Source organism: Euleptes europaea, chromosome 4 (genome assembly GCF_029931775.1).
Source record: "Euleptes europaea isolate rEulEur1 chromosome 4, rEulEur1.hap1, whole genome shotgun sequence".
NCBI lineage: Eukaryota > Metazoa > Chordata > Lepidosauria > Squamata > Sphaerodactylidae > Euleptes > Euleptes europaea.
The window spans coordinates 48573214-48588148 of NC_079315.1; the positions used below are offsets into that span (position 1 = coordinate 48573214).

A 14935-nucleotide genomic window follows, 5' to 3' on the forward strand; every position below is an offset into this window, starting at 1 on the left:
TTTTTTAAAGAATCTGAACCAGAATCCAAGGACACTGTTACCAAAGTTTTATGGACTCTATTGTGTTCAGTCAGGAGGTATTAATATCAGGATAGTTGTGATGAACAATATTCTGCCTCGAGTACTGAAAATGCATTTCAACTATGACTTGAAAGGCTCCACGTACAAAAGGAGAGCATCCAGGAAAGAGAGGGAGAAGTCTAATCCTACCTTTAAAGATTTGGATTTCTTGCAAGACATGCATGAAGGATTATATTTTGACTCAGAAACATACACTGCACTGATGAAAACACTACAGAGGGATTGTCGAGTAAGTGAAACCTTTCGATAGTTGTTCAGACCATGAATCCTGCTTTTATATTCCTAGGTAAACACTTCAGAAAGATAATTGTTACTTTTAGACAGTATAAAGGGAAGAGTTGAAACATAAGATAAAGCACAACGACATGTAGCAGAAGTGGTGGTCTTTGCACATAGTTTGGTCTTGGTTTTCTCTTACCTGTCAAACTGTATGTGTTGTCGGTTCTTGTAGGTTATCAGGGCTGTGTGACCGTGGTCTTGGTATTTTCTTTCCTGACGTTTTGTCAGCAGCTGTGGCAGGCATCTTCAGAGGAGTAACACTGAAGGACAGTGTCTCTCAGTGTTACTCCTCTGAAGATGCCTGCCACAGCTGCTGGCGAAACGTCAGGAAAGAAAATACCAAGACCACGGTCACGCAGCCCGGATAACCTACAAGAACCGATGAACTCTGACCGTGAAAGCCTTCGACAATATTTTGTATGTGTTGTGTTTCTTTTTTCATCATCTTTTCCTTAGTGTTTTGAATCACCCTGCCTTACTTTGGGTGTTCTGAATGGATTATAATACACCTATTAACCTCCTTAAGCCTCTTGTTCTACTTTGCATTCTCTACCCATCTCATTTTTTCTGCATGAAAATGCTTCACTTTTGATTTCTTTACACTGGTTACCTTTTATTTCTATATTCAGTATACAGTTTTGTAACTTACTTTCAAATACATTCATTATCTAGTTCTGAGGTATTGTTAATCTCTGCATTCTCTATATTCTCATGTATGGATTATCATGAGGACTTTGTGTGTGTGGAGGGAGGGGTTACTATGTATGCATATACTGGGAGCCTGAGGCCAGTTGCCACTGTGGGCATGCAGATACATGCTACTGCTTTTTAAAAAGTGCTCTTTCTAACATGTGGGATGATCTCAGAAAGTGGTGTAGGAGTCTAAAGTGATACTGTACCAAAGTTCCTCTTATGAAACAGAATCAATCCTATGAGAATAGCACTGGAGAACATAAACCAAATGAGGTAAGGCTCTCTCAGCTGATAAAAGTCCTAATTTGTAGAAGATTAACAGCTCATTCCTGAGCCCTGCAGTGGTCGGGCATGGCGTAGCTGTGGCACTGCCACGGCACCTCCAAGAAAGTTTTGTGGCCCTGCAGGGGGGAAAAGGGGCATTTTTTAACTAAAAAATTAAAAGGGAGGGAAGCCTCATAGAGAAAAGCGATGCTGCTCCAGCAAAAACCTGGCACAGCACTGCTGAAGCGTAAGGGGGCATTCCCGCCTTGAAAAGGATTAGGAGTCTGCCTACAGGAAGCTCTCCCCCCCCCCAGAAGGCCCTGGGAACGCCTCCCAAGACATCAGCGCAAGGACTTGCGCCAACAGGATGCCGGTGGGAGGCTGAGCCAGCGTCTGAGGGCCGTGCTGCCATGGCAGTCCTGGGGGTCTGTGCCAATTTGCACGGCACAAATGGCACGGACGCTGGAGTTAGGATCTGGGCGCCTCCTAAGCCATTCATCCCCCAGGCTCAGGAATGCACTGAAAGTGTATTGCATGAAAATGCTGCCTTGGGGCTGTAAGACAGTTCTTCATGGGCAAAGTTTGGTGCTTATTGTCACTCTGTTGCTGAAGTTGAAGGTTACATTCTGTGTTCATTTTCAACAAGACTGGAGACCTAACAATCAGCTGCATGTTCATCAGATGGTTTTCCCAACAAAGGACATTATTGTTCCTCCTAGTCTCTAACACTGAATATTTTGTGAACTGAAGCAGTTAATGATTACGCAGAATGCATCGGAATATCTGCTCTGCAAATGTATGTGCTCCTTCGACCCTTATTATGTCAAAAGTTTAATTGTTAAATAATGTGTAGCTATAGCAAAATGTACCACTCTGAAAATAGATTATTTAAATGAGAAAATCATAGTTTTTAACATTACAAGATAAAGTAATTTCTGACACAATATATGAAGTAATTTCTGACACTATATATATATCTCAGAATTTCTTAGAAGATGCAGAGGGTGTGCAATGGTATTACGCAAACAGAACTGCCTTGGTTCTTCTAGTTAATGTGGAAATCACCCATGCAGGGCCACCTTGTGTATAGCACATACAGAGCTTTGGTTTAGAGTCCAAGGCATGAAATATAGTGCTTAAAATGGCAGACTAGGATACAATCCCCACTCTTCCATGGAAGCTTGTTGGGTGCCCTTGGGTTAGTCTATCTCAGCCTAGTATATCTCACAGTGTGCTTGTGAGGATAAAATGCAGGAGAGGAGAATGATGATGTGAGCCGTTTGGGTCCCCATTGGGGAGAAAAGCAGGATATAAATATCTGAATAAATAAACAGAATATCACCAGTGTGCTTTAAAAACTCTCATGAGAGTCTTAACTTTGTAAAACTTTGGCATTACTTATTGCCACCAGTCAGTACAGCTTGAACTGGTACTCTAATGGGAACCTATCTGGGACTATGCAACAGAAGACTTGTCCAAAAAAGCATTACTGCCTGCCTGCCCGCCCACACCTACAGTAACATGAGCTGTTTATGTCCCAAAAGAATAGAGGAACCAACTTCTGTTAAAAGCTTTCCTGCCCTGAAAGTCCCCTGAATGTGCAGCTCTTACACACCACAGGAGTCCAGCTAACTAGCGCGCTGAAATTCTGTGTGGTACTGCCATGGATTGCAGACAGTAAAGATCTCAAGGTCATTGTTGCTCTTCAGAACTGTGAGCTGTCTCTGATCCAGGTTTCTTTTCCATTGGAACACTCTATATAATGACAGGCATAGTACAGAAATGGAGCCGTTCAAACATGGCATCCTCTCTCTTTTTATATTAATCTCTTCTTTCTCTTTCCTTTAAATTGACAAATCAACTGCCAATAGGCTGTTTTTGTCCCTCACCACACACCTCTCTGATTGCTACTATTGATTATGTTGAAAGTCATAGCACATATAGTTTCAGATAGTAGAGGCAGTGCCCAGACATGGAGTGCTTAGGAAGCAACAGTCAGGAGGGGCAGGAAGGGCATTTTAGTATTCACTGCACTCGTATGCTGGAGACAGATATAAAGTGAGAGCTGGCAGCGTAACCACTGAGCTGAGCTGTGAGCTTCTTTTCAATTGCACATCTGGCTTCAGACTCTGTTCCCTAGAAACAGGAGCTGCACCTCTCTTTCCTTGTGCATGTTCCACACTTCTTATGTATCAGCTTAATGTTCAGGAAATGTTTTGTATCACAATAGAATATCACATTTCACTGTTCATTGTCTCTGTCTTATTCCACATGTAAGTCTTTCTGATCCCTGGCTTTGGAAGAATAAGGCCAAAAGCTGTTTTGCTTGGTGTTTTAAAATATTTGGGCAAAAAGTTCTGATTAGTGTAAGCCCTAAAGCAGTGTATGTACCAGCAGGATATCCTCTCCCTTTGTGCAGATGCAAGCAAACAAGTTTTATTTCGATACAATATCAGCTCTGTTGTGCAGATGCTATTTTCGTACCAAAGAGAGTAGATAACTTCTTTCCCAAACAAAACACATTACAGCAAAGAATTAAGACCTTGTTCCCCCAGAGAATTTCAGCTAGCACCCCAAACCAAATATTACTCTACCTCATAAAACCATCTTTCTCAAACTTTTGAACTCAGCCCCTCCCTTTAAATATACTGGTATGTAATCTCTGTGCTCTCTCTTCACTTTCTCTCTTTCTCTCTCTCCCTCCTTCCTCCCTCCTTCCTCCCCTGCAGCATTCCTGGCACACAAACACCCTTTTTTGGCAAACTTTTCATGTAACTGAGTGCATCTTTCCACTCTTACCAGACACACATTTAGGTTTCTGGATGCCCTAGCCATTTGACAAATTGAAGCCTTTATTTACCACATCCCACCACATGCTGGGACTCACTAGCCATGCACTGAATTTTTCTGGAAAGCAGTATTGAAAGCTTTATCAGTTCCCCTTATTCCCTGTTACAATGCTGAAGGAATTTGGTCTGTTTGAGTATTTGTGTGGGAGCATACTTTGATTTTTGAAGTACAGGTTGAATATCCTTTATCCAACATGCTTGGGACCAGAAGTGTTCCGTATGTCTGAGTTTTGGAATATTTGCATATACATAATGAGATATCTTGGGATGGGACCCAAGTATAAACACGAAATTAATTTATGTGTTATAAAATTATTTTCAAACTACCTTATACCCATTGAAAATAATTTTATACAATAGTTTTAATAATTTTTCTACATGTGGGGCATTGTGGGGAACCTGCCGTTGGTGCGACCAGCCTGCACACGTGCTATTTTATTACCCTTTGTGGGCGCTCAAAAAGTTTTGGATTTTGGATCATTTTGGATAACAGATTTCTGGATAAGGGATAACAGATTTCTGGATAAAGGATACTCAACCTGTACTCTTAAATCTGTTCTCTCCATATAAAATACTTCAAGCTCAAAATTAAAAGACAAATTAATAAAATAACTAAAAAGAAAATCATAAGAGTCCGAAGGGGCCAGCAGTCCAACCCCTGCACAATGCAGCAAATTCACACCTACCTCCCCCCCACACCTCCAGCGACCCCTACTCCATGCCCAGAAGATGGCCAAGGTGCCCTCCCTCTCATGATCTGCCTGAAATCATAGAATCTGCATTGCTGACAGATGGCCATCTAGCCTCTGCTTAAAAACCTCCAGGGAAGGAGAGCTTACCACCTCCCGAGGAACCCTGTTCCACTGAGGAACCACTCTAACTGTTAGAAAATTCTTCCTATTGTCTAGGCGGAAATTCTTTTGATTTAATTTCAACCTGTTGGTTCTGGTCCGACCTTCTGGGGTAACAGAAAGCAACTCAGCACCATCCTCTATATGACAGCCCTTCAAATACGTGAAGATGGTTATCATATCCCCTCTCAGTCTTCTCCTCTTCAGGCTAAACATACCCAGCTCCTTCAACCTTTCCTCATAGGACTTGGTCTCCTTTGGAGGAAGTTGGGATAAAAGCACGTTCAGCCAAATTACAACTACATAGGATGTTCAAGGGTCCTTGAACTACCTATCTCCTGATAGCAGCAGCGAACACCTGTGTGTGGGGGCTAATATTGGTTAGAGCTCCAGTGCCAGGGAAGGGGCAGCTTAAAAGAGAGGTACTTATATTGTGCTTAATCCACAGCCCCAATGTACATCTGGCCCCACAGGACTTTTTATCAGTTCAAATATTCAGTGGAGTTCTAGTCATGGGTCCCCAGTGTCAAGTGTCACTTGGCCCTTAGTGTGCTTTAGTGGCTGCTAAAATTATATTGAAGCTGGCTGTGGGCACGGGATTGTGTATGTGTTAAGTGCCATCAAGTTGCTTCCGACTCATGGCGACCCTATGAATGAAAGTCCTCCAAAATGTCCTATCTTTGACAGCCTTGCTCAGATCTTGCAAATTGAAGGCTGTGGCTTCCTTTATTGAGTCAATCCATCTCTTGTTGGGTCTTCCTCTTTTCCTGCTGCCCTCAACTTTTCCTAGCATGACTGTGTTTTCCAGTGACTCTTGTCGTCTCATGACGTGACCAAAATACAATAGCCTCAGTTTAGTCATTTTAGCTTCTAGGGTCAGTTCAGGCTTGATTTGGTCTATAACCCACTGATTTGTGTTTTTTTGGCAGTCCACGGAATCCATAACACTCTCCTCCAACACCACATTTCAAAGGAATCTATTTTCTTCCTATCAGCTTTCTTCATTGTCCAGCTTTCACACCCATACATAGTAATAGGGAATACGATGGCATGAATTAATCTAGTCTTGGTGGCCAGTGACACATCCTTACACTTCAAAATCTTTTCTAGCTCCTTCTTGGCTGCCCTTCCCAGTCCCAATCTCCTTCTGATTTCTTGGCTGCAGTCTCCCTTTTGGTTGATGGTGGAGCCAAGGAATAGAAAGTCTTGAACAATTTCAATTTCCTCATTGTCAACCTTAAAGTTGTGTAATTCTCCTGTAGTCATTACTTTTGTTTTCTTGATGTTCAGCTGTAGTCCTGCTTTGGCACTTTCTCTTTTAACTTTCAGTAGTAGTCGTTTCAAATCTTCACTTTTTTCTGCCAATAATGTAGTGTCATCGGCATATCTCAAATTATTAATGTTCCTCCCTCCAATTTTCACTCCACCTTCCTCTAAATCTAATCCAGTTTTCCTAATGATATGTTCTGCATATAGATTGAAGAGATAGGGAGATAAAATACATCCTTGTCTGACACCTTTGCCAATTGGAAACCATTCCGTTTCTCCATATTCTGTTCTAACTGTGGCCTCTTGTCCAGAGTACAGGTTGCGCATCAAAACGATCAGATGTAGTGGCACACCCATTTCCTTTAAAACCATTCATAGCTTTTCATGATCCACACAGTCAAAAGCTTTGCTGTAATCTATGAAACACAAGCTGATTTTCTTCTGAAATTCTCTTGTATGCTCCAGTAACCAGTGTATATTTGCAATATGATCTCTAGTGCCTCTTCTTCTAGTTCCTCTTCAGCAAATATCTGTCTAAAAATTATTCTTACAACCTTTTCAGTTCCATCATATAACCACGAAATGCCTGCATTCCATTTAAAAGTTTTTTTTGTTGGTGGTGTTCATGTGTTATCATCCTTCCGAAACCAAACTTTTAAAAACATATTTTATTATTAATTTTATAAAACAAACAAGACAATAACAAACATACACATTCACACAGTCTTTTTTCACCCTTCTTGGTAAATAATTGTCTTTTCAAAAACTCGCATTTTGTATTTTAAAAAGAAGTTAATCTTCTTAATATACTGTTCTGTTGGCATTGCCATTATATCTACTGTAGTTATAATTGCATTTGTGACTATTCCAACTACTTTCCCATTCTCCATTTAAAGATTATACAATATTTATTGTAGCTGTTCTTAATTAAACTTATTCTCCCCCTCAGGCTTTGCTGCACCCTCTATTTCTACTTTTTATTACATATGAAGTCAGTTATCAAATCATTTCAGCTTATACCATTTAGGATATACATGTTACTAAGCATCTAAATACTGATATCTACTAACTTCTACTTTACTGTATTACACCTTAAGCTTTGTATATTCGTAATAAGATGCCCATTTCTTCTGAAAATCTTCCATCAATTCTCCTTTTAACAAATTGGATAGTTTCGCCATCACTACATATTCAGCCATCTTATCTTGCCATTTTTCCAGTTCCTGGATATCTTCTTGTTTCCAGAACATTACCAATGTCACTCTTGCAGCAGTAATCATATAATGAAATAGGTCTCTGCTCTTCTCTAAATTTTCGAAAGCACACTTGATAGTCAAGTGCCTGTTAGTAGGCATTGGAACAAAGCAGGGAATTCCCCGAGTACATAGGAAAATACTACTGTATAAAAATCTCTGTATAAAATATACTACTGTATAAAAATTTACTGTATAAAAGGCACCACGCCCCCCCCCTCCACTCAAATGACCCGAAGAGGAAGAAACATTGTTATTGCACTCAAGTAAGTAGAAAATATTTAGAGCAATGGAGTGACACTTAAAGGGAGGAGGGAGCATAAGGGAGGATTAGGCCACTCAGGCTTCTAAAAGTAGATTGAATCCTGGAAGGAGAGATGGTTCTTGTCCCCCCCTCCCCCCAAATTCCACTTTCTCATGGCAATTTGTTGTGGTTCTACAACTTGCATATTGAATATCCTGCATTGGTATATATACATATATTTGTGTTTTAGGGTTTGTACAGTTACAATTTATACAATAGCAAATATTGCAGCATTAGCTGAATCAGAAAATCAACAACTCTTCATGTCAATTGACAAATGTTTGTTTCTCTGGAGTCAAGCTGACACAACAGGAAAAGAAATCAATGGCTCGTTAAGATATAAGCAGTACTATCTTATGCAGGATCACTCCAGTCTGAACCTACGCAAATCAGTGGGATCAGACTGGAATGACTATGCATCTGGAAGTTGACTACTGCCCAAATTATACATCGAAGAATTTTACTCAAATATAAGTGTTCGTGTTGGCATTGCTGTTTTTTATTTACAGATTTATATTAGGTAAATTATTTTAACCGGTAATATAAGAATTGCTGTAGGCAAAGACACATGTTGAATAGTAGCATTCTTATGTTAGTATTTGTACCATTGAGAGTTGCTGTGCTTGTCACAGCCTTTATTGCCTTTTATTTCATTAGAAAAGAACACTGAACTTTCTTCCAAAAATTAAATTCTGAGAATTATTTTAGCTCTTCACATAAATGTCCAATTATAAAGGAAATCCAGACATATGAGCAACACTGTCCATTCAGGCTATAGTTATAGGGCTTGGTGAAATATTGACAGGGTCCCAGGTTCAATCCCTGACATGTCCAATTCAACCAGGGAATTTCTGTAGTAAAACTGGGAAAGACCTTTTCCTGTTACCTTGGAGTCAGAGCATTTCCCATTTACACAGTACTGAGCTAGATAGATTGTTAGTATGACTGACTGTGGCTTTCAGGTCTATGTTTTAGTAACCTCTTCAAGAGCCCTCCATTGGAAACCAATGTCTCAACACATTTATCAACAAGTGAAGTAGAAGAATTCACAGAAGTGGTGAAAGCTGCTGTCTGGTGATTCTGCTAACTGTCATGCTTAAATGATAAATTTGAACATCTCATTATAAGTAAACATGCAAATTATTTACATTAGACCACACTTGGAATACTGTGTACAGTTCTGGTCACCACACCTAAAAAAGGATATTACAGAGCTTGAGAAGGTGCAGAAAAGAGCAACCAAAATGATTAGGGGACTAGAGCAACTGTCCTATGGGGAACGGTTAAGACGCTTAGGGCTGTTTAGCTTGGAAAGAAGGCGGATGAGGGGAGACATGATAGAGGTCTATAAAATTATGCATGGTTTGGAGAGAGTGGACAGGGAGACGTTTTTCTCCCTCTCCCATAATACTAGAACACGGGGTCATCTGCTAAAGCTGGAGGGTGAGAGATTCAAAACAGATAAAAGGAAGTATTTTTTCACACAACGCGTAGTTAAATTGTGGAACTCCCTGTCCAGGATGTGGTGATGGCTGCCAGCTTGGAGGGCTTTAAGAGGGGAGTGGACATATTCATGGAGGAGAGGGGTATTCATGGCTGTTAGTTAGAATGGATACTAGTCATGCTGCTTACCTATTCTCTCTAGTATCAGAGGAGCATGCCTATTATTTTGGGTGCAGTGGAACACAGGCAGGATGGTGCTGCTGCACTCGTCTTGTTAGTGGCTTCCTAGAGGCACCTGGTTGGCCACTGTGTGAACAGACTGCTGGCCTTGATGGGCCTTGGTCTGATCTTATGTTCTTATTAATTAGTCTTTATTCAGGTTTTATGAAATGCATAGCTAAGGTGCCGCCATCTTGGCATTCCACAGTACAAACACTGCTTTTATTTCAAAGGTCAGGTCTCATTTATTTTGACTATCTTCTGTCTCTCTTATGTTTTCACACTGTTCTATAGGTGGAAGTATAGTACTTTTTACTTGGATTTTATGTTAGTTATTTTAACATAGGTCTTCCTGTGGTGCAAATTGTTTATTGACCAAGTGTATGCAGATACATTTTACTTGAATGCATTTGTTGCTGTCTTTTTTATATACCTTTGCCTGATGCAAAATAACTAGTTTCGATCTAAAAATGTTTATTAATAGGTGCTGGAAAGCTTTAAAATAATGGATTATAGCTTGCTGCTTGGAATCCACATATTAGACAGTGCTGCAAAAGAGAGAGAAGGCGAGAGCTCTCAGAATGTATCTGATTCTAAACGTCCAGGAGGTCAGAGAGTTCTTTATTCTACTGCTATGGAATCCATACAGGGTCCAGGAAAAACTGGAGACTGTGTCATCACAGAAAGTACAAACACGTGAGTTTCTGAAAATCTACTCTAGAAAAGGGCTAAATACGTTTTCCACCTGATTGACATTCAAAATAGGCCAGCTGTCTTTCAGTTTATGAATAATGCAAAAATACATTAAATCAAAATGATTTTGAGAAAGCATTTAGACTGTTTTCCTGTAGACTAAAAATTTAAAAAGAAATTGGTAATCTAAGTCCTGGTATTATCAATAATGCAATTACTCAGGCAACAATGAGTAAAAAATAACAGTAATTGTTGGGGGGGCACATTGAGTCCATTTCAGCTATCTAAATGAAAATGCAGTGAAAATATCTGACAAGAAAATAGGAATATTCATAGTCCATTTTGTTGCCCAAGTCATGTTTTCCTGGCATGCGGCGCTGAACTCTTAAATCTAAGCAGCGTAGGTTTTTATTTTTAATTGAGTTAGTACAATTCAGTGGTGATTTTTAACATACAGTATATCAAAATTATTTTGTTACTGCCATCAGACTGGGAGGCATACCTGCTAAAAGCCACAAAGGAGAAAAACTGCTGCTATTCATGGGCATTATTGATATCCTGCAGTCTTACAGGTAATATAGAACACTGCTGTTTTAATATCTGCTCAGACACCAAATTAAAATATGGATGTTGTAAGATGAAGCATACTTCACCAAGTTAATTTTTGTTGTTATGTAATCAGGTTAATAAAGAAGTTGGAACATTCCTGGAAGGCACTTGTTTATGATGGGGTAAGCCATGTTTTAGGTTATACGCATTTTTGATTTTTCATTAGTTTCTTCCAGTGAAACCCTTATTCCATATTTATATGGGTATCATTATACACTTGGAGGTTATTCACATTATGGATTTAGTTATTTATATGATACTGTACTGAATAATATATTTTTAAAGAAACCTAGCTTCCTACTGCCATGGAATTTTCAGTATACATTTTTAAAGTGGAGGAGACAATTTGGGAGGAAGGGAGAGAAAAAGGCAAGGGTAAGAAAGAGAAAATATGAGCAAATGCAGTCTGGATTAGACATGAGTGACTATAATGCACCTTAACTATAATGTCTTATCATGCAGCAAATATACGTGTAGGCAAAATCTTGACTCCTGTCAAATTGGACAGTGTTGGTAATTTATCCAATAGAGACACGTTTTATCTCAGGCCTCAGCAGAGTAGCATACATACAAGAGCTGGCGAGACATTCAGGCAACTGTCTTTGGAATTTCTGTATGCTATGGATCTGTCAGAGAAAACAGGGGGGAACACTTCAGTAAACATTACCTTAGTGTTTAAACAGAGGGAGGAATCTAACTTTTCTTGATGATGTAAAAAAATGAATCTCAGTATTTTATAAACATTAGGAAACTTAATGAATTGCAGACGTGTAGTATATTTTGCCAATGATAATTCAATAGTAGATTGATGTGTATAGTGAGGTGCAAACATTGAATTTTATATCCATGATTTATTGAAGATTCACAACTTAATTTAGAATCCCATTTGTCAAAAAAGGTATATGTGGTCTGTTGTTGTTCAGTCCCCCCTTTTATTTCTCTCTTAATATTGAGTTCTTGTTTTGTCTTGTAGGACACAGTTTCAGTCCACAGACCAAGTTTCTATGCTGACAGGTTTTTAAAGTTTATGAGTTCAAGGGTATTCAAAAAAAATCAGGGTAGGTACCATCTCATCATTACTTACCTTAGGGCCAGGCAACACGTCTTTTTCCATGGGAGACCACTTGGAAATAGTTTCAGTGTAATTATTTCACTTACAAACCTGGTTCTCCAGATCAGACTCCACCACTCCAAGCCACCGCTCTTAACCACACTACACCACACTAGTCAGCATGCCTGATTGTTGTAGGAAGTAGAAAGCCTGTGCATGCTTTTCATGCCCTTATTTGGAGTTTCCCCCTCTGCTTGGAAAAGAAGCATCACCTCAGCACTTGCGCTGCTTAACCCAGTCGCAGGGAGAGCTTGATGAAGATATGTGAAACCCTCAAAGGCTTCCCATTTTCCATAGTGCCCAGGTACGATAGCAGTGCTTTTAGAATAGGGGTGGATTTATACAGATGAGGGTTGCCAATCTCCAGGTGGTGGCTGGACATCTCGCCCTATTACAACTGATCTTCAGGCAACAGAGATCAGTTCACCTGGAGAAAATTGCCACTTTAGAAGGTGGACTCTATAGCATTATACCGTATTGAAGTCCCTCCCCTCCTCAGGCTCCACCCCCAAACTTTTCAGGTATTTCGCAACATGGAGCTGGCAACTCTAACACAGGCACAGATATTTGTATCTTTCTTTAATATAAATTATGCAGATTCTGGGTTTATTTTATTTTTTTAAAATGCTGTTGAAGCTCTTCACCTTAAGGAATGCCTTATGTCATCAAGAATGACCATAAATATTTTGTTTATTTGGGATTCTGTTTTGAATCCAATCAAGTTTTCTTTTGTTATTTTATTTCACAAGAGGGTTTATGCTTATACAACCATAAAAGATGATATGGTGAAACTCAGATATTTAGGTTCTTAATAGCTCCTTCCACTAAAAAGTTAGGTTCTTTATAATATTGATAAAAGCCAGTATTTCTTAGATTTATGTTGGCTTATACTCTAAAAATGTCAGAAGCCAATTAACATTTTTGCATAATATTTGGGAGAAATGGCACTATTAGTTTGTTCTAATAATTGAAGGACTTTAATTGAAAGAGAACCAACAGAAATGTGAAATTGAATTTTAAAAAGGATTGTGAATGAGCTTGTAGAAAAATATAGATTGGGCTTAAGAAGAACCCTCATTTAAACTATATTTGCTTTAATTTTCTGTTTTCAACACAGCTTTAAAATCCTCTCCCTCCAAGAAACGATGCAATTCCATTGCTGCTCTAAAAGCAACATCACAAGAATTTGTGTCTGCTGTTAGCCAGGATTGGAAAGATGAAAAGCGTGACTTGCTTACAGAAGGACAGAGCTATTCTAGTCTTGATGAAGAAGGTAATGCTTCAGTAGTGGCTCAGGCACTGTGAATAAATCCAAAGTTTTTCCAAAGCTAGCTGTAGTCCTCCTAAAGTTGTAGGGTTTAAAAAGAAAAGAAAAAGAAAGAAAAGATGACCAGCTTAAAGCTATTCTTTGAGAATAATGGCAATTGATTCTAGATTGCCTGGACAAACACAATGATTCTTTGGTTCTTGTAGGTTATCCGGGCTGTGTGACCGTGGTCTTGGTATTTTCTTTCCTGACGTTTCGCCAGCAGCTGTGGCAGGCATCTTCAGAGGAGTAACACTGAAGGACACTGTGTAAGCACTTGTCCCCGTGGTAATCCCACAAACAACATCCACAGACGAGGAGTCCAAAAGAGAGTTGATTTATTAGAAAACCTACAGGTATACAGAGCTAACAGGTAAATTGGCATGAATGGGAACTGGTAGCACAGTACAGGGCCTATATGGGAAAGCATTAGTCACAACGAGTCATGGCAACCCCACTCCTAACGAGGAGCCGTTCCCACGGGAGATAGCGCTGGAACAGGAATTCAGCAGTTAGCAGGCTCGGCCTTGAGATGCACCTGGTGGAACCAAAACCAAAACATTCTCAGTCTGACAGGCTGCTGAGAGCAGTGGAAAGCAGGCCTGACATCCTGCCCTCCTTTAGTCCCCCCCCCCCGCTGTTCCCCCACTGTTCCATCCGGGGGCGCTGGTTTGTGAGGGTAGGCAGTATGGAATTGGCGGACCAAACGGGGTGCAGACACATCACGTGCGCTTACCCACTCATCGTGAGCGGAACCAAAATGTTTCCAACGAACTAGATATTGGAGAGATCCATGACGGATACATGAGTCCAAGACCTTTGCAATCTCAAAATGTTCCTCCCCACCCAACCATCACCGGTATTTCAGGAAGCGGTTCAGGATGCCACTCGGGAGAAGGTACATGTGGTTTTAGCAAACTGACATGAAAGACAGGATGGATCCGCCTGAGTGATTTTGGGAGTGAAAGTTCCACAGTCACTGGGTTAATGATACGAGCAATGGGGAAGGGACCCACGTACTTGGCACCGAGTTTGTTACATGGGCGGTTGGACCGTAGATTTTTGGTGGACAAATAAACCATGTCCCCCACTGAGTAGTCCTTGCCTGGTGAGCGATGTTTATCAGCTTGAGCCTTGTATTTACGTTTAGCTCACTCCAGGTTTCGTACCAGCCAAGGCCAGGTTGTCTGAATCGTGTGCACCCAGTCAGCAACACTTTCACCCCCCTCCACCCTGGAGACATCGTTATGGCTTATGGGTCCGAAGTCTTGCCCATAAACAGCCCGAAAGGGGCTAAATCCAGTGGATTGATGCACAGCATTATTGTACACATATTCAGCAAAGGGTAACAATTCAACCCAATCATCCTGATGATAGTTAACATAACAGCACGAGTAGCATTCTAGTACAGCATTTACTCGTTCCGTCTGGCCATCGGTTTGGGGGTGGAAAGCACTTGAGAGACCTTGTTCTACCCCCACTAATTTTAAGAAAGCTTTCCAAAACTTAGCCACGTAGTTACTTCCGCGGTCGCTCACCACCTTGCGCGGAAAGGAATGTAGACGGAAGACATGTGACACAAAGAGGCGGGCCAGTTTTGGGGCAGACGGGATACCTGCGCAAGGGACGAGATGCACCTGTTTAGAGAACAGGTCAGTGATTACCCAGAGTACAGTTTTTCCCTCGCTGAGGGGGAGGTCAGTCATAAAGT

At 40.4% G+C, this 14935-nt stretch overlaps 1 protein-coding gene across 1 annotated transcript in view; it reads left to right on the plus strand.

The window, feature by feature from the left end:
• PIP5K1B (phosphatidylinositol-4-phosphate 5-kinase type 1 beta) overlaps positions 1-14935 on the plus strand; it is a 74520-nt gene that overhangs the window by 45791 nt on the left and 13794 nt on the right. The window contains exons 6-11 of the mRNA XM_056848978.1: positions 11-310; positions 9990-10201; positions 10687-10770; positions 10881-10929; positions 11781-11865; positions 13036-13191. Of these exons, the coding sequence (XP_056704956.1) occupies positions 11-310; positions 9990-10201; positions 10687-10770; positions 10881-10929; positions 11781-11865; positions 13036-13191 (886 nt within the window). The remainder of the gene's footprint in view (positions 1-10; positions 311-9989; positions 10202-10686; positions 10771-10880; positions 10930-11780; positions 11866-13035; positions 13192-14935) is intronic.